The sequence below is a fragment of the Glycine max genome, chromosome 13, assembly GCF_000004515.6.
Source record: "Glycine max cultivar Williams 82 chromosome 13, Glycine_max_v4.0, whole genome shotgun sequence".
Lineage (NCBI taxonomy): Eukaryota > Viridiplantae > Streptophyta > Magnoliopsida > Fabales > Fabaceae > Glycine > Glycine max.
The window spans coordinates 24,546,086-24,564,115 of NC_038249.2; the positions used below are offsets into that span (position 1 = coordinate 24,546,086).

The 18,030-nt window shown below is 31.5% G+C and overlaps 1 protein-coding gene across 2 annotated transcripts; it reads left to right on the top strand.

Annotated features, from left to right (window-relative positions):
* The first annotated feature begins 10,123 nt into the window (after positions 1 to 10,123).
* LOC100806508 (ABC transporter B family member 1) lies at positions 10,124 to 17,454 on the top strand. Of its 2 annotated transcripts, none has more exons than XM_014765528.3 (10): positions 10,124 to 10,929; positions 11,043 to 11,097; positions 11,213 to 11,316; positions 11,599 to 11,799; positions 12,025 to 12,284; positions 12,443 to 12,759; positions 12,874 to 13,097; positions 14,420 to 14,793; positions 14,875 to 15,589; positions 15,675 to 17,454. In XM_014765528.3, exons 1-10 carry the CDS (start codon positions 10,510 to 10,512, stop codon positions 16,956 to 16,958), a joined length of 3,954 nt encoding a protein of 1,317 aa, XP_014621014.1. In that variant the 5' UTR covers positions 10,124 to 10,509; the 3' UTR covers positions 16,959 to 17,454. The 2 variants fall into 2 exon arrangements, with proteins under 2 accessions (XP_014621014.1, XP_003541417.1); XM_003541369.5 differs by having other exon boundaries at positions 10,125 to 10,929; positions 11,213 to 11,388.
* Positions 17,455 to 18,030: the final 576 nt, after the last annotated feature.

The following is an 18,030-nucleotide window of genomic DNA, read 5'->3' on the forward strand; positions in this document are numbered from 1 at the left end:
AAGTGAGGAAATATAATTAAATATCTTCTTTGGGATTTTAAAAAATATATTTCAATCTGTGTGAGGTTTGCTGCCTTTAAGGATACCTGTTATTTAAAAGGAAGGCCTCTCTTTGATTCTTCTCAGTAGGACTCCACTAGAGTATCTGAAAATACAAATCAAAAGCCTAATCATAAGGAAGTGGACAATTAATATTTTCAATGGAAACAACTGCGGGAGGACAGAACAATTTTATGTACTATTACATTAATTAGTACATATATACTCTTATCATAATTAACCTCGCTGGAAAATGTATTGCTACACCCACTAATTAAAGGGAATTGCTGAGCTAATTAACTATCTAAGAATGATTCGTACTTTGACACGAAGCACATGCACATCCTGACAAATGGAAGAAAATGAAATGGTAATAATGTGAAGAATTTCTTTTCTTACTATGTTTGCTTTGGTTTATATGTGGCAGATATCTAGGATCTGGCCAAACAAAGAAGCTTCGATATATATATATATATAGGTTAAAAAAATCAAATTCTGTGTACACTACACTTTACATTACCCGTTTCTGTGAGCCATTGGTGGTTTATATCTCGAGGCAGCTCACCACAAGCTGGAATTATCCTTTACTTGCTTGATTCAATTAATTGCTTCTTCATAGTGATGATAAAATGAATTTGCATTATGTACCCAAAAAACTGAATTTGCACTACATTATTCTTCAATCTTATATAGGATCATTATATATGTTGGTTAAAATATAATAATAATGTAATTTTGATTAATCATGATAAGAAAATAAGACAAACATGGAAAAGAAAAATATAAAGTTGTGCAATATAATTAAAATATAAAAAGATGATCGTGTTAGCATAAAAGTACTCACAGCGCATAAATTCAACACATCATTCTAATTAAGTAACATCATTCCATCTCATTTTATGTTTAAAAGTACAAATAGAAGTATGTACGAGTAATCACAACAAAGAGTTAAAGACAAGAGAATTGCATGATTAGCATCACTAAATTAAGTACCACTTTTGAGAGAGAAGTATTTGAGTGGATATTTGTTGTATTTGATATTTGTGTTAACTGACCTTTAATCCTATACCCCTATTAGCACGAGAATGGAAAACCCATTATGGACATCACCAATCAGAAACAAACAACCATGATAATTTGCTCCTCTCTTTTTGACTTCTCAATGTCATTATTTCTTTATACCCCAAAATTGGCTGATTATAAGCGAAAAAAAAGAAGAAGCGAATATGAACATTTATTTGACTATTGTCACCCATTAATTTATTCTCCTTTCATTGAATGTTCGACATATCCGGTTTATGATAGCAGTCTCGATTTTTTTTTAAATAGTCATTTTTGTCTTTTAATATGTAATTCATTGATAAATATGTCTTTAAAAGATGAAAATATAAAATTTAGTTGCTAAAAGTGTGAGAAGTGCGATAAATATATCTGATCGTTAAATTTTATCTGTCACCGTTAATAAAATAGTTTACGTAGCACAAAAGGATAAATTTGTCATTGAAATGATTGTTAACGTGGATTGTCAGCATAGAGACATATTTGTCATAATGACTTTTCGTCTTTTCACTCGGCTGACAAATGCGTCCCTGAAAAATGAAAATGCAAAATTTAGTCTTCAAAAATATAAAAAGTGTGACAAATATATTCTAAAATTAATAATAGATTGTGACTAATTATTATTATTATTATATGTTTGTAATTTACTGCTGCTATTCATTTAGCACTTATGTAATATATTTTTTAAATTGTCTTTTAATATATATATATATATATATATATATATATATATATATATATATATATATATATATTATTTTGATTTCCTTGTCAAACCTTAATCTTTTTTGTTAAAAAAAAACTTTATCTTATATCTTATAATTTTATTAAAATAAAATTCTAATAAAATTCTTACTTTTAATCTTTAAAATTATTTCATATCCCAATTTCAACTTAAGTATCCTTACATTTAGATTAAAAATAATATGTTGAGAGTTTTGAGTAAAAAAAAACACAACCAGCTGCAGGACCAAATTTATTTATTTTAAAAAAATTAATCAACTATTTTTTTTTAAAAAGTCTCACAAATTTTAAAGTAGATAAAGCTAAAGTGGAATTATAAGTATTTTTCCTTAATCAATAAAATGTATATATACCTCAAATATGAAATAATTCCTTGGATAAACCTTATGTGTTTCCACTCAAAACAACATTTATTATACATAACATGAATAAAATGAAAACAGTTACTAACAGATAAAAATCCAAATAAATTTAAATAAAAAATACATTAATGTTCAAACTAATACAGAGGTTAACTTAAAAAAACTAATATAGAGATTTATTCTTTGCCTTTGGAACATAGAGTTGTATCTCTCGCTAATTTAAGGGTTACAGCGATAACATTTTATTTGGCGTAATGTGGTAGAGTACATAATAAAGATTAATAATTAATTGTAGAAACAAAAAATTTCAACAAATACAAGGCTTTCATTTTTTTAAATGGTAACTCAACTTTTTTATATCATAAAACTAAAGAAATTTATTTTATTTTGAAAAATAAGTAGTTATATTGATTAATTAAAAAATTAATTAACAATTTGATAGATGGATAAATAGATAGATAATCAAAGTATAAGAGTTCAAATCTTAAGTTGTATTTTACTATTTTTTAAATCCATTTTTTTCTAACTTCTCTCCTATACAATTCATTATTGACGTCCGAATATATTTGTTGCAGTTTTTATACCTTCACGGACTAAGGGTGTGTTTGGTTTTTATTTTCATTTTTTGTTTTCATTTTCTAAAAACTATTTTTATTTTCAAAAGATTAGAATTCTAAAAATATGTTTGGTTTGACTTCTTATTTTCTGCTTTCAAAAAATAAAAAACACTGAAAATGCGTTTTCAAAAGGAAATGTATTTTTAGATTTTCTTAAAATTACATTTCTTGCTACTACGTTTTCATTTTACCCAAAATGAGGTTCCAGGTTTCACAGAAAACACTGAAAATGAGATTTTATTGTTTCCCATTTTTGGTTCGTTTGGAAAAATATTTTTACTGAAAATAAAAACAGAAATTCAATCAAACACATATTTATCACCCTTTTATATTTTCAGTGAAAATGAAAACAAAAAATAACCAAACCAAACGCCCCCTAAATTTTGCATTTTCATTTTTTTGGGACGCATTTATCAGCAGAGTGAGAAGACGAAAAGTCAAAAAATATTACGACAAATATGTTCATATGTTGGCAATCCACGTAAACAATCATTTCAGTGATAAATTTGTCCCTTCGTGTCACGTGAACTATTTTATTAAAATGATCATGTATATTTGTCGCAATTTTTACATGGATTAAATTTTATATTTTCATCTTTTAGGGACACATTTATCAAGATAAAAATGACTATTTAACTTTTTTTTTTTTTAATATCAGTATCAAGTGATTGAATAAATTATACTTCCAATCAGTTAGAAATAACTCTAATCAATTAGAATTAACTCTAATTTATTACTATAGATAAAAAAAAAAGACTCTAAATTAAACGTGTTTTTAAAAGCAATTATTATAAATATAGTAATTTTCAATTATTTATCAATCTATAATTAAATGATAATATAATACTAAATCTTTACACTGCAAATATATTTCAATTAAATTATATCATGAAAGGATTTAAAGCCGTATTCCTCTAAAAAAAAAAAAAGATTCAAAGCCACATTTTACTTTCTTCGTTATGTGATGCTAAGCTATATCTAATCTTTCATTGCAACTTATATATTTTACCCTTGCTTTCAAGTGCTCTACAAATCCAAGGTCGGGGATTTTCATTCTATCTATTAGTGGGCCAAATCATGCAATAATAATTAATTGAAAGTTGTTGGGTGTTATGATATTACCTGCAAGCAAATGTTACACGAAACCTATTCTCATTTATGGTCAAAGTCACTCTCATTGCTAAAAGGATTAGCACTTCAGCGGGAATATTGGATACAGAATGAGCTATTAGTCATTAATTAGGAGTATGTTTAAAAAATAAGCAATCGAAAAATAAAAATTATATTTAATTAGACTGACACTTTTATATTGATTACCTTGTTAGATTAATATAATGGTCGGGTTTGAATCTCAACTTTTTCTTTTCTGGCAGAGGGAGGATTAGTAATCACTACTCAGCACTCTTTCAGTCTTTTCTAAATATATAACCAATAAAATGTTTGCTGAGTAAGTGTGTTTAGCCAGAGTAAATCAAAATGAAGCAAAAAAAAAAAAAAAAATCAAAATGAAGCAACCTTTATATGCCTTAAATTGCTAGATCTCACAGGTCTGCGTTAAATTGCATCGATTTTGAGATGAGAAATTATTTAATTTTATTATTTTGGTTTTATTTTTTGTCATCTAATTCATTTAATTTAAATTCAAATTTAATCTGATCTAATATAATTTATTTTAGTTTGTGTTGAATTGATTTTCGGTTTTTGAAAAAGTGACTATAAATATTAAAATAAATTATAAAAAACGCCAATTATTTCAACGTCAAACATCACATATCATATTTAATTTATAATATAGTTCAAAGTGTACATTCAAATTGTAAGTTTTTTGTTATGAACAAATTGTAAGTTAAAGAGTATGTAATTAGTATACCTTAGTTGACAATACTACTTATTTTTTTTTGGAGAGAATCTCGATTTGATTTCTAATGCAAAATAAAAAATCTTAATTATAATGGTTATTAAAAATTATAAACTAAAGATAATTTTACAATTTCTTAAAATATAAATACATAATAGATAACAAATTCTTAATTCCTATAAGTTCATCAATACATATGTAACTAATTATAGAATAATCTTACATGTAAAACAGAGTTTAATTCGGATTGAATGTTTTTTAAACATGTGATCTCAAATTCAATTCATTCAAATGAAAACAATATCATTTTTTTAAAATTTCTAGTTACTAGATGTTTGATCAAAGCAATATGTATTTGATTTTCTTTAAAAACTTAAATATAATTTTGGTACTCAAATTTGAGTCATTATTATTTTTTCCCCTTAAATTTTAATTTTCTTTTTTAGTCTCTCGAATTCTAAAAATACTTTTGTAGTCTCCCTCCTAGTAAAAAACAATTACCTCAAATTGTACATCCGAACTGCAAAAAAATCAATCATGAAAATTAAAAAGATCATTTTTCAAAATTAAGAAACTAAAATTTAAATTTTAGGTTAAAAAAAACTAGTTTGACCCATCAAGTCTTACCACCAAGGAGTCTAACTCATTTAGTTGAGCATGAAACATAAATTATTGTAAATCACATAGTAATTAGTACTTATTCTCAATTTCTTTATTTATATAAAAAATGTTAAATGTCAATAAAATGCATTAAAGAAACTCCAATAAAATAAAATGTTCAATAGAACGGAAGAGGTGACAAAGTCAACCCGCAAAATCAGTCTATCCCCTAGCTATTGAACAAATTAAATGTATACAATCACAAGAATGCTTACACAAATTCAGGAGATACAAGTTTGTTTGTGAGTGTGTTTTAAGGAAATACATTTTTAAATTAAAAACATATACACAAAATATACACAAATAATTTAAATAAAATGTAAAAATATAAATCAAAACATATATTTAAAATTATAAAATTACGCATAATAATAATATAAAAGATTCAATCACTTTTAGGGGAAAACTTAATTAGTTAATTTAATAGATGGGTTAATAAATAATATGGGTGAACAAAGTGAGATAAAATAAATGATAGTGTGAAGAACAAAAGAAATGAAAGAGAATAGAAAAAGAGTAAAAAAAAATAAGTCCATTTAGTTTAGATTAAAAAGAGTGTAAAAAAATGAAATATTTGAATTAAAGTTATTAGGTGGATAAGACAAGAAAAAACAAAAATTAAGCATTAAGAATTTCTCTTTTAGCCCCATCTAAAAATATATATTTTTTAAACGAAATCATTTTAAATGAATAGGCATATTATGCATGTGGAAAGTAGTTTTTTTTAATAGAAGGCATAGGCATAACAGATTACGGGCTTGCCTTTGCAAAACAACTAATTTTGTTTGACATGCAAAATCGATTAAATGCTCCAACTGACAGATGCGAGGGATCGTTTAAAGGAGGAACTGTTTTGAAATGAAAATATACTCGTGGATTCTACTGGGTATTTCACAAGCTTTCACCTCATTTTTTGCGATGAAAGTACAGTCAGTGGACTCTACCTAATTTTTAAAACTTTCATATGCAATTTAGCTCAAACAAACAACATTAATTAAAAATCCACTTTCACTTACTTTTATTTTCCTTTCATTTTCATTCCTCAACTTTCAATTGAAGCAAACACGTAACAATATAACAGTCAAGAGTGACTTTCTCTGTTTGAATTTACCATATTACTACAGGGGTTATACATTTTCCATTTCCCTATATGTGTGGCTTACCTATCATATGTAGGTTTTTTTTTTTTTACCAAAATAGTATATTTTTCAAATTAATTACCAAAATGGGTAATGTTACGTGTGACAAAATTTGTTGTTCAAGCAGATAGATGTTCAGTTTTTGATGAGGATCATTTGTAATCAAATGAAACAGTTTGTTCCATTAATCTGATACGGATCAAACTATTGAGAGTTTTTTGTTAGGCTTATGTTGTTACGTCTTAGTGATTTGGATCTATAAATAGAGATCATGGGATGTTTATGTAAGTGTAATTAACTATTATTAGTGGGAAAGGGATTAGGATTGTCATGAGAAACATAAACATAAAAGAGGAAAAAATGAGTTCATAGGGAAGAGAAAGAAACATAGTGTGAGGCTTGGATTGTTGCGGAGAGTTCTTATTGAATTAAAGGAGGCAAAACAAAGGAGTTCTCTGTTGTATCTGATTGATTTTGTTTCATAATGGAGTTGCTCCTTCCCGTGAGTGTAGGTCATATTGGTTGAACCACGAAATTGCGTTCTATTATAGTTTTGCGCTTTTGAATTTTATGTTTTCTTGCTTGAATTGTATGTTATGAGTTTATTGGTTTTAGTTTAGTTTTGGACTTTCTTGGTAGTTTTTGTTTCTTTCTTCTTATTGGTATTAGAACCAATAGATAAATTGTCTCTTGAAAGACAATTTCATATATAAAGAAATCAGGCTTCAAAAATGATTTCTCTTTTCTATTTTTATTTTATTTTTAAATTGTGAATAATCATCACAAATTACTTCTTTTGACCGTCACAAAAATGAACAATTTGCTTATTTTATATCTAACGAATTAATTTATAGTTATTTATAAGTAATTTGTGATAATTTTTAGTTGTCATAATTTAAAAAATAAAAATATACAAAAAAGATAAATCATCTTTTAAGACACAATTTATTTATATCTAAAATCGTCTTTTAAAAGATGATTTATTTAATTTCGTAATTTTTTTAAAAATCCATCATATGCACGCAATGGGCAATTCCCATATTAAGAAGAGTATACAGTCTGTAGTGGTTGTGTGTCATATCAATATCACGTCCACGTTATTTGTGATCGTATGGGTCTCAGACGATTTCTTCTCCCACAAAATATTTTCTATTCTACTAACCTGCTGTTATTCTAACTTCCTATTCCTAAGTCCTAACTTTGATTTCAGGCGTCTCTAATTTTTGTTTGATTTGGAGAAAAATAGATGATAAAAAATGCAAGATAATTTTATAAATAGTTTAGTGTAAAAAAATTGAAAGAAGAAAATATTTTTTTATTTTTTCATAACAAAGATGTTTTTTTTTTACTTATTATCAAATGAGTCATGATATATAAATTATCTTCATTTTAAATACCTAATTAATATCTCTTTTATTTTTTATTTTTTTCTATCACATCATAAATTCTACATATCTATATATTTTTCTCCTTTTTTTTTTAAGTGTTGGATAACAAATAGGATAATCATCAAACATTTTCTTTATAATAAACTAGGGAAAAACATACACCCCATGCCTAAAGATAATAGATGGTAATACGTGGTTTTATAAAGGTAATTATAAGAATAAAATAATAATATATGAATGTAATTATAAAAATAAAATAGATATAACAATGTGTACATTAAAATATTGTATTTTCTTTTTTATATATATATATATATAGTTATACATCAAGAGTGGAATGTACTTATAACAACAACAAAAAAATGCATTGCCACTTTCAAATTCTAAGGATAAATTCATTTATTTTGGAGTCCAACTCCTTCTTGAGATGGACATATGCCCTAGGGTGGAGGGCACCGAACAGAGAACAGATCCTCAAAGCCAAGTCTATACGGCAAACGTGGAATCGGAGAAAGAAATCCAACTCTTAACTTTTTTTTCCTCTGTAATCTTAGTTGTATTACTATTTTTTTAAATTGGATTTTCCATTAATTTTTCTCTAATCGTAAGTATCTTTTCCTAAATATTTTCTCGAAAGCTGCTTTATTTAGTTATCCTAGTACATTGATCTAATTATTGACATGATGCTACTGACTTCAATTCTTCTTTAATTCAACTTTAAGGAATTTAAGTATTTAACAGTGTCGAAGTCTCAGATCTCATGTTATTTTTTAGCCTAATTAAAGCCAAAGCGTGATGTAATGTAATACACGATGCTTAATTTTTGAAGCTTAATTATGATTAATTTTTTTAACATTTTTAATTCCACTCTGACTTTAGATAGTTATCTCCCTTAAACAAATAATTTAATTTACCGTCATTTTCAATAAAGAATCAATTTTCGGAGGAATCCCCAGATAAGTCGACGATTGCCTGACAATTTTGTTGAATCGTATACTTTATTTGAAGAAATTAAAAAAAGGACTGTTTTACAAGGTTTTAGTGATGCTGAAGTTTCAGATATGCTAATTGCAGTGAATGACAGTTCAGATTTTAAACCACATTTTAGCAGGTGAAATCAATTTTTTAATACGTTTTCATCATTGCTTCTCAGTTCTCACTATACAGAATTTTTATTTTTAATTTTTTGTTACAAGTATACAGGATTATAAAACAACTTGATTTATTATTAAATATTGTGTTTGATATTTTAATATAACTGTGCTTTAATTTGCTAATTTTGCAAAAACACTTTAAACAGAATAAAAAAAATTAATCTTAATTACTTTAAAAGTTTTACTTAGTTTCTTGACTTTAATAATAGTTACTTGGAAAATCTTAGTTAAAATCACTTCTCTTGAAGTATAAAATCTTGACCTGCATTACATGATAATTACTTTTCTTGCTTTAAAATAAAATTAGAGCTTTATGAAGAATGTAACTTTTTTAAATAAATAAATCATGCTAAATAGTAAAATTTATCTTAAAAGTGAGACATGGATAAATTAGATGTTAAAAAAATAAAAATGAAAATTTAGAAAATGAAAATTTTAAATTTAGTCATAAAAAAATACGATAAATTAATCTTATAGATAATTTAATGACAAATTAATACTTAAACTTTATAACTTAACATTGATCATAAAAAAATCTAATTTAATATCAAATTGATTTTTAAATATTATAATTTAATAATAAAATAGTCTCACAAATTAAATAATAAGACTAATTTATTATATTTTTTATACATTCAAAATATAAATTTATATTTTTTATTTTTTAAAAATCAATTTATCATTCTATCACATCCTCAAAAATAAATTTGACTATTAATTCGTATATAATATAAAATATTTAAACACAATTTATACTACTTAGAGTGTGATCAACTCATAATTTGTTCCTGTTTAAACAATACTCTTAACTCTGAATCATCTTGTTTGCATAACGAGAGTTTCACCTTCATAATAATTAATCAAATCAAACCCAAACAACATTACTTCCTAGTTCCTAGAGATGCTACATGTCTTCTATATCAAAAACACTGTTCATAAGTTTTGTTCAAAGGAATACATTCCCAAATAGAATTTCTGGATTAGGACAAGCAAATTGAGTGGAAGACCGTAAGCAATGGAAATCTACAATCATCACTTATTTAAAAACCAAACAGTTAAAAAATAGTCTTTCTTACCCTGGTTTGAATATGTTCCCAGTCAAAAACCCATCTTCAAGTTTTCACACAGTGTTTTTTGTCGGGCGGAAAACTCTCTCTGTCTCTCTCACTTTCCGAGTTTTCTTTTCTTTACAGAAGAAGCAAACTGAACATTAACCCACTGAAACACCACCTTTTCCCACTCTTACAAGATAAGACTAACACACAACACTGCTACTACAACACCAACAACGTTAAATTCAACAACACACCATTCCTATTCCCCCCCCCCCCATCACAAATAACAAGAAGAATGAAGAATAACAAGAGAGAGAGAGTTACAATTCAGAATGAGCTCAATAAAAGCCAGGTAGAAGAATAGAGTGACATAATAATAATAAAAAGAAAGAAGGGTCATAAAGCTAAGGAATTATAGTTTTTGAGTTTTTGCAATGGCACAGAATTCCGAGGAGATAAAGACAGTTGAGCAGTGGAGATGGTCTGAAATGCAAGGCCTTGAGCTTATGTCTTCTTCTGCTCCTGTTTCTAACTCACATGAATCCAACCCAACATTGGAAGAAGAAAGGGTAATGGAGGAGGCTTCTTCGGTGGAAAAGAAAGAGGGTGTTCCTAATGGTACTCGTGATGGTGGTGGGGAGAAGAAGAAGGGTGAGACTGTTGCTTCTGTTTGGTTTGGTGAGCTTTTCAGATTTGCCGATGGGTTGGATTACATTCTAATGGCAATTGGAACTGTTGGAGCATTTGTACATGGCTGTTCGTTGCCACTTTTTCTTCGGTTCTTTGCTGATCTTGTGAATTCCTTTGGTTCCAATGCGAATGACTTGGACAAGATGACTCAGGAAGTGGTGAAGGTAATGATATTATTATTATTATTATACCAAACTCGAAGCATAGTTCAGAGTTTGATGGTTTTGGTGGTTCTGAGAATTGGAATTGTTTGTGGTTTTGTGTTTGCACTTTGCAGTATGCGTTTTATTTCTTGGTGGTGGGGGCTGCTATATGGGCATCCTCGTGGGCAGGTGAGTTTCACTCTAAATTTCAAAAATTTATTCTAAATTTGGAATTTTGTTTCTTGGAATTTTTAGAGGGTGGTGTGAATGTGGAAAGAAGTTAATCTGGTTTTCGTTGTTGCAGAGATTTCGTGCTGGATGTGGACAGGTGAACGGCAATCAACGAGGATGAGGATCAGGTATCTTGAGGCAGCGTTGGACCAGGACATTCAATTCTTTGACACCGAGGTTAGGACATCTGATGTTGTTTTTGCCATCAACACTGATGCTGTTATGGTACAAGATGCCATTAGCGAGAAGGTGAAGCTCAAAAACATGAGCCTTTGTTGTTTTTTTGCATTATGTAGTCTCATTTAAGAGACTAACCTCTCCCAACAGTCAATCGAGTCGAGTCTTTGATCACATGCTTGAGAGACGTGTTTATCCGTCAGCCATACCACGCCAAGTTGGTATGACTACTTGTTAGTGTTTAATATGGTTAGTTACTGATTCTGGTTGCTTTGTGTTCAGTTGGGTAATTTCATTCACTACATGGCTACATTTGTTTCTGGATTTGTTGTGGGTTTCACTGCGGTTTGGCAATTGGCACTGGTTACCCTAGCTGTGGTCCCTATAATAGCAGTGATCGGAGGCATTCACACCACCACCTTGGCCAAACTATCTAGTAAAAGCCAGGAAGCTCTTTCTCAAGCTGGTAACATTGTGGAACAGGTAAGACCAAGGAACCCCTTTCCTTTTTTATTTTTTTTAATCGGCAAATCTTAGTTTGTTAGAAACATCAGTTGGGGGGATTTGAATCTGCGACCTTTGCTCCCTTCTCTTCCCAATCACTAGGTCAACCTTATATCGCGAGGACCCCTTTCCTTTGTGATCATTGTGTTGGTCTGTGCTTTTTGCATCTGGGGGGTGCTGATATTGGGCTGAATTTGCCTGCAGACTGTTGTTCAAATTCGAGTGGTGTTGGCGTTTGTTGGGGAGACTAGAGCACTACAGGGCTATTCATCTGCGTTGAGAATTGCACAGAAGATTGGGTACAGGATTGGATTTGCAAAGGGAATGGGATTGGGGGCCACTTACTTTGTTGTTTTCTGTTGCTATGCTCTTCTGCTTTGGTATGGAGGCTACTTGGTTAGGCACCACTACACCAATGGAGGACTTGCCATTACCACCATGTTTTCTGTTATGATTGGTGGATTGTGAGTACTGTTTTCTCTGAATTTTCATGTTTTAGCAAACCTTAGTGGTTAAACTGATTAGCCTTAGTAATTTAGAATTTCATCCATACAGGGCTTAAGGCCCAGAAGCTGACCTCATCTAGTGGGTTAAGACTTTTTGTTTTTGTTCATTATTGTAGGGCTTTAGGCCAGTCTGCACCCAGCATGGCTGCATTTACAAAGGCAAGAGTTGCTGCTGCAAAGATTTTTCGTGTGATTGATCACAAGCCGGGTATAGACAGAAAGAGTGAATCAGGTTTGGAGTTAGAGAGTGTTACAGGACTAGTAGAGCTGAGAAATGTGGACTTTTCCTACCCCTCAAGGCCAGAGTTTATGATCCTTCACAATTTCTCCTTGAATGTGCCTGCTGGCAAGACCATTGCTTTGGTTGGAAGCAGTGGATCAGGTAAAAGCACAGTTGTGTCCCTCATTGAGAGATTCTATGATCCTTCTTCAGGTAAAACTGTGAACTCATTCAGATGTCTTTGAAAATCAACTTGTGGTAGTTACTAGTTAGTCATGATCTGATTCTGACCATGTGATTTTTGTTACTAACTTCAATATTGTGCAGGACAAGTATTGCTAGATGGTCATGATGTTAAGTCATTGAAGCCTAGATGGTTGAGACAGCAAATAGGATTAGTGAGTCAAGAGCCTGCTTTATTTGCTACCACAATTCGAGAAAACATACTCTTGGGTAGGCCTGATGCAAACCAGGTTGAGATTGAAGAAGCTGCAAGAGTGGCTAATGCTCATTCCTTCATCATCAAACTTCCCGAAGGTTATGAAACTCAGGTTAGCCAACTAAGACTAATGTTGCTTTGTGAAATTGGTCCAGTGAAAAATGCATACTTGTTACTTGTGATGGTGGCTGATCATCAACCATCCTAATGGTCCTGTAAAATCAATCACATCATTCACATCAAGCATGCCTGGTTTCCATCATTGCAATTTGCAAGCCACTTTGTATTAAATAATATAATATTATATAGGTTAAATGGAAAAATTGGAAAGCAGAAATATAGAGATGTGTCACATAATTATTACAGTAGGTAACTAACTTTTCATAGAAAGAGGATAATGTCTTCAGAATTTATGACAGTTACGCTACGTACAAGAGAGGAGCAAAGCCTTATCATAGTAAAGTGCGAACCCCAAGTATACGGATCTTAACTTCAGCATAAATAAATGTTTAAATTGAAATATATGCTAGTAAACAAGAAAAAATGGTAAGTAGAAATACTGAAATAGACACGATGCCTTGATCAAAAGAGAAAAATGAAATAGACACGATGTATCACGTAATTATTATAGTAGGTAACTACACATTTATTTAGAAAGAGGATAATGTCTCTAGACTTTATTGCAGTTGTTTAAGGTACAAGAGTATAGCTTATCATAGTAAAATGTGAAACCCCCAAGTATACGGATCTTGACCAGGTTTCTTGTTTAGTTGGACAATTTGGGGGTCTATAATTGCAATCTCTATTATTTTAGTTAGGACAGATTTATTTGGTCAACAAGCCAACCCCATTATTTTTTAATGGGGTTTTTAAAAGTCAAAGCCAGAAAGTGTTTGGTCATACAATGCATTTTAAAAAGATCCAGAAGGTAACATGGTTAGGTCAACAATGCATGTGCGGGAATACAGAGGAATTGGATATCAATTATTACTTTTTAATTAAAAGAGAATAACTACCAAACCTGGAGATGCACAGAACATGAAAACAAAAAATGAAGATTGACATTATACTCATTGTATAAAACAGATAAATACTTTGTGTTGACGTTACCTTTTCATATGCTATAGAAAAATCTTGCATTATCTACTATTCAATGTGATGCTCTCTAATTTGTTATTGAATTACTTTTAACCAGAATTTCAATTTATTCTCTTATCTCAATAATTTTTTTACATCCCCGTGCGGTAGTAAAACTTACAGAAGGAACCATATAATAATATGATAAATTTATATATTACAGACAGAAACTGCTGATAGATTTAAAAGAAAATCTAGTACTGGAATGACATCTCCCTTATTGTAAGGCTCTCAGAAAATAACAGTAGTTGAACTAGTAGTAAAAGGTAAAAATATGCAATTTATTTGAAATTACAGGTGGGGGAGAGAGGGCTGCAACTTTCAGGAGGACAAAAGCAGAGAATAGCAATTGCAAGAGCAATGCTGAAAAACCCTGCAATTCTTCTCCTAGACGAGGCAACAAGTGCATTGGACTCAGAATCAGAAAAGCTGGTTCAGGATGCCCTTGATCGGTTCATGATTGGTAGAACAACTCTTGTAATTGCTCATCGACTCTCCACAATTTGCAAAGCTGACCTTGTGGCTGTGCTTCAGCAAGGAAGTGTTACTGAAATTGGAACTCATGATGAGCTCTTTGCCAAAGGTGAAAATGGAGTCTATGCCAAGCTTATCCGGATGCAGGAGATGGCACATGAAACTTCTATGAATAATGCCAGAAAGAGTAGTGCAAGGTTTCACCAATATTGAACATTGGCATTCTTTTAAATACTCATATATTATATGTTTTAAGATGAGGTCGTGTTCATTTGCAGGCCTTCAAGTGCCAGAAACTCTGTAAGCTCACCTATAATTGCACGGAATTCTTCTTATGGTCGATCACCGTACCCACGCAGATTATCTGACTTCTCTACATCTGATTTTAGCTTGTCTCTTGATGCATCTCATCCAAATCACAGGCTTGAAAAGCTTGCCTTCAAAGATCAAGCTAGTTCATTCTGGCGACTTGCAAAAATGAACTCTCCTGAATGGCTTTATGCCTTAATTGGTTCTGTAGGATCTGTTGTTTGTGGATCCCTTAGTGCATTTTTTGCTTATGTCCTTAGTGCTGTCCTCAGTGTCTATTACAATCCAAATCACAGACACATGATCCAAGAAATTGAAAAGTACTGCTACTTGTTGATTGGACTATCATCAGCTGCACTCCTCTTCAACACATTGCAGCACTCCTTCTGGGATATTGTTGGTGAAAATCTTACAAAACGAGTAAGGGAGAAAATGCTGACTGCTGTGCTTAAAAATGAAATGGCATGGTTTGATCAGGAGGAAAATGAGAGTGCTAGGATTGCAGCAAGGCTATCTCTTGATGCCAACAATGTCAGATCAGCCATTGGAGACAGGATTTCAGTAATTGTGCAGAACACTGCACTTATGCTAGTTGCCTGCACTGCAGGGTTTGTATTGCAATGGCGGCTTGCGCTTGTACTAGTAGCTGTCTTCCCTGTTGTTGTTGCAGCCACAGTTTTGCAGGTTTGCTTTCTCACATTTCTTTCTAGCATGCTTAGTAATCCAATTTTTTATTAGCTACTTATTTTTTCCACTAAATTTTGAACAGAAAATGTTCATGACTGGTTTCTCTGGTGACCTGGAAGCTGCTCATGCCAAGGCCACGCAACTAGCAGGAGAGGCTATAGCCAATGTAAGGACAGTTGCTGCTTTCAATTCAGAAAAGAAAATTGTTGGCCTTTTCACTTCCAACCTTGAAACTCCACTGCGGCGCTGCTTTTGGAAGGGACAAATTTCTGGAAGTGGATATGGGATAGCTCAATTTGCACTCTATGCTTCCTATGCACTTGGTCTTTGGTATGCTTCTTGGCTTGTGAAGCATGGTATATCTGATTTCTCTAACACAATCCGAGTTTTTATGGTACTCATGGTCTCAGCTAATGGTGCTGCTGAAACTTTAACCCTGGCTCCTGACTTCATCAAGGGTGGTCACGCCATGAGATCAGCCTTTGATCTCCTTGACCGAAGAACTGAGATTGAACCAGATGATCCAGATGCTACCCCTGTCCCTGATAGCCTTCGTGGTGAAGTAGAGCTTAAGCATGTTGATTTCTCTTATCCAACTAGACCAGATATGTCAGTTTTTCGCAACCTTAGTCTTCGTGCTAGGGCAGGTAAAACTCTTGCTCTAGTAGGGCCTAGTGGCTGTGGTAAGAGCTCAGTCATTGCACTTATACAAAGGTTCTATGATCCAACATCTGGCCAGGTCATGATTGATGGAAAGGACATAAGGAAATACAATCTCAAGTCTCTTAGAAGGCACATTGCTGTGGTACCTCAGGAGCCATGCCTATTTGCTACTACTATTTATGAGAACATCGCTTATGGACATGACTCAGCTTCTGACGCTGAGATCATAGAGGCTGCAACTCTTGCCAATGCACACAAGTTCATATCTTCTCTGCCTGATGGATACAAGACATTTGTTGGTGAGAGGGGAGTTCAACTATCAGGAGGACAAAAGCAAAGAATAGCAATTGCTAGAGCTTTTGTGAGAAAAGCAGAACTTATGCTTCTTGATGAGGCAACAAGTGCACTTGATGCTGAATCTGAGAGGTCTGTTCAGGAGGCATTAGAACGCGCCTGCTCGGGAAAAACTACTATCATTGTTGCACACAGGCTATCCACTATTAGAAATGCTAATCTCATTGCAGTGATTGATGATGGGAAAGTGGCAGAGCAAGGCTCCCATTCACAGTTGTTAAAAAATCACCCTGATGGGATCTATGCACGCATGATTCAATTACAAAAGTTCACAAATAACCAAGTCATTGGGATGGCCTCAGGTTCAAGTTCTTCTGCAAGGGCACAAGATGATGAAAGAGAAGGCTAACAGCTAGCTATTCAAAAGATAAAAGGAGTATATGCCATATACTGAATATAATTGTTGGCATTTTTGTTTTGATCACCATAGTATAGTTTGTGTATCTTCCCTCATCTCCTCTCATCTAAGAATGTATCTTCTTGTCTTCATGAATCTTACTAAGGAAGAATTATTACAGCAATGAGATTGAAACAGATAAATAGATGTCCCATCTTTATGAACTTGCAAGGCCTCCATTTTGCATCTTTGTTCCCTTTGCTCTAAAGCATCTGCAACTGCAATGAACACTGTCATTAGGCCGTCAAGGATAGATCAATGTCTGTAGTTAGGCTCAAACATCATCTTCAAAAGGGTTCGAATTATTGAAGAATACTATCAATAAAATTGAAGTTCTGTACAAAAGATACTTTTAGATGATGCAAAGGACTTAATTTCAATATATATGTAGTGATAAGTACCTCGTATAATTATAAATTATGTTATGAAGTGTTAACTTTTTAAGTAATAGTTATTGTTAAAGGTATTTCAACTAGAGAGAATATGTTAGTACTGGAGTAGAAAAAAACTGAATGCTATTGTGATATTAGTACAACTAATATATGTTGTGGCAAATATAAACTGTATCTTGGTAAGAAGCTTCTAACTTCTAAAGCTATGTTTCAGAATCCATTTGAAATGCTACAATCAGACAAAATTGAAACTGAATTGAATAAAAAAAATATACAGGGGTTAGTCTGAAAATAAATGATATAGTTCTGATAGTATAATTGGTATATGGCCTATTGCTTAATGAATCTGTCATTAATAGTTCCGTTAGTAGTCAGTATGTTACAGATGCCAAGTTAGTGTGTTTGGTACTTAGGTTAACTGTTAGAATGGGGTAAATGGACATTCAACATCAATGACACAAGATTTTCCTTCTCCGTTTACTATCATGGAAAATATGAATGTGGAAGTTATAAAGTGGGTGACTAATTAATAAGTTTGTTTGGGCAATAAACATTAATGTCTAGTACAATGTACATTTCTCTACGTGAATTTAGAAATTTTCACATTAAACCAACAATGACTACAACTAGAT

Coding starts and splice junctions, on each gene's coding strand:
- LOC100806508 (XM_003541369.5), top strand. CDS start 10,510: ATGGCACAGAATTCCGAGGAGATAAAGACAGTTGAGCAGTGGAGATGG. Junction 11,098..11,212: donor ATGGGCATCCTCGTGGGCAG/GTGAGTTTCACT, acceptor TCGTTGTTGCAG/AGATTTCGTGCTGGATGTGG. Junction 11,389..11,598: donor AAGATGCCATTAGCGAGAAG/GTGAAGCTCAAA, acceptor CTTTGTGTTCAG/TTGGGTAATTTCATTCACTA.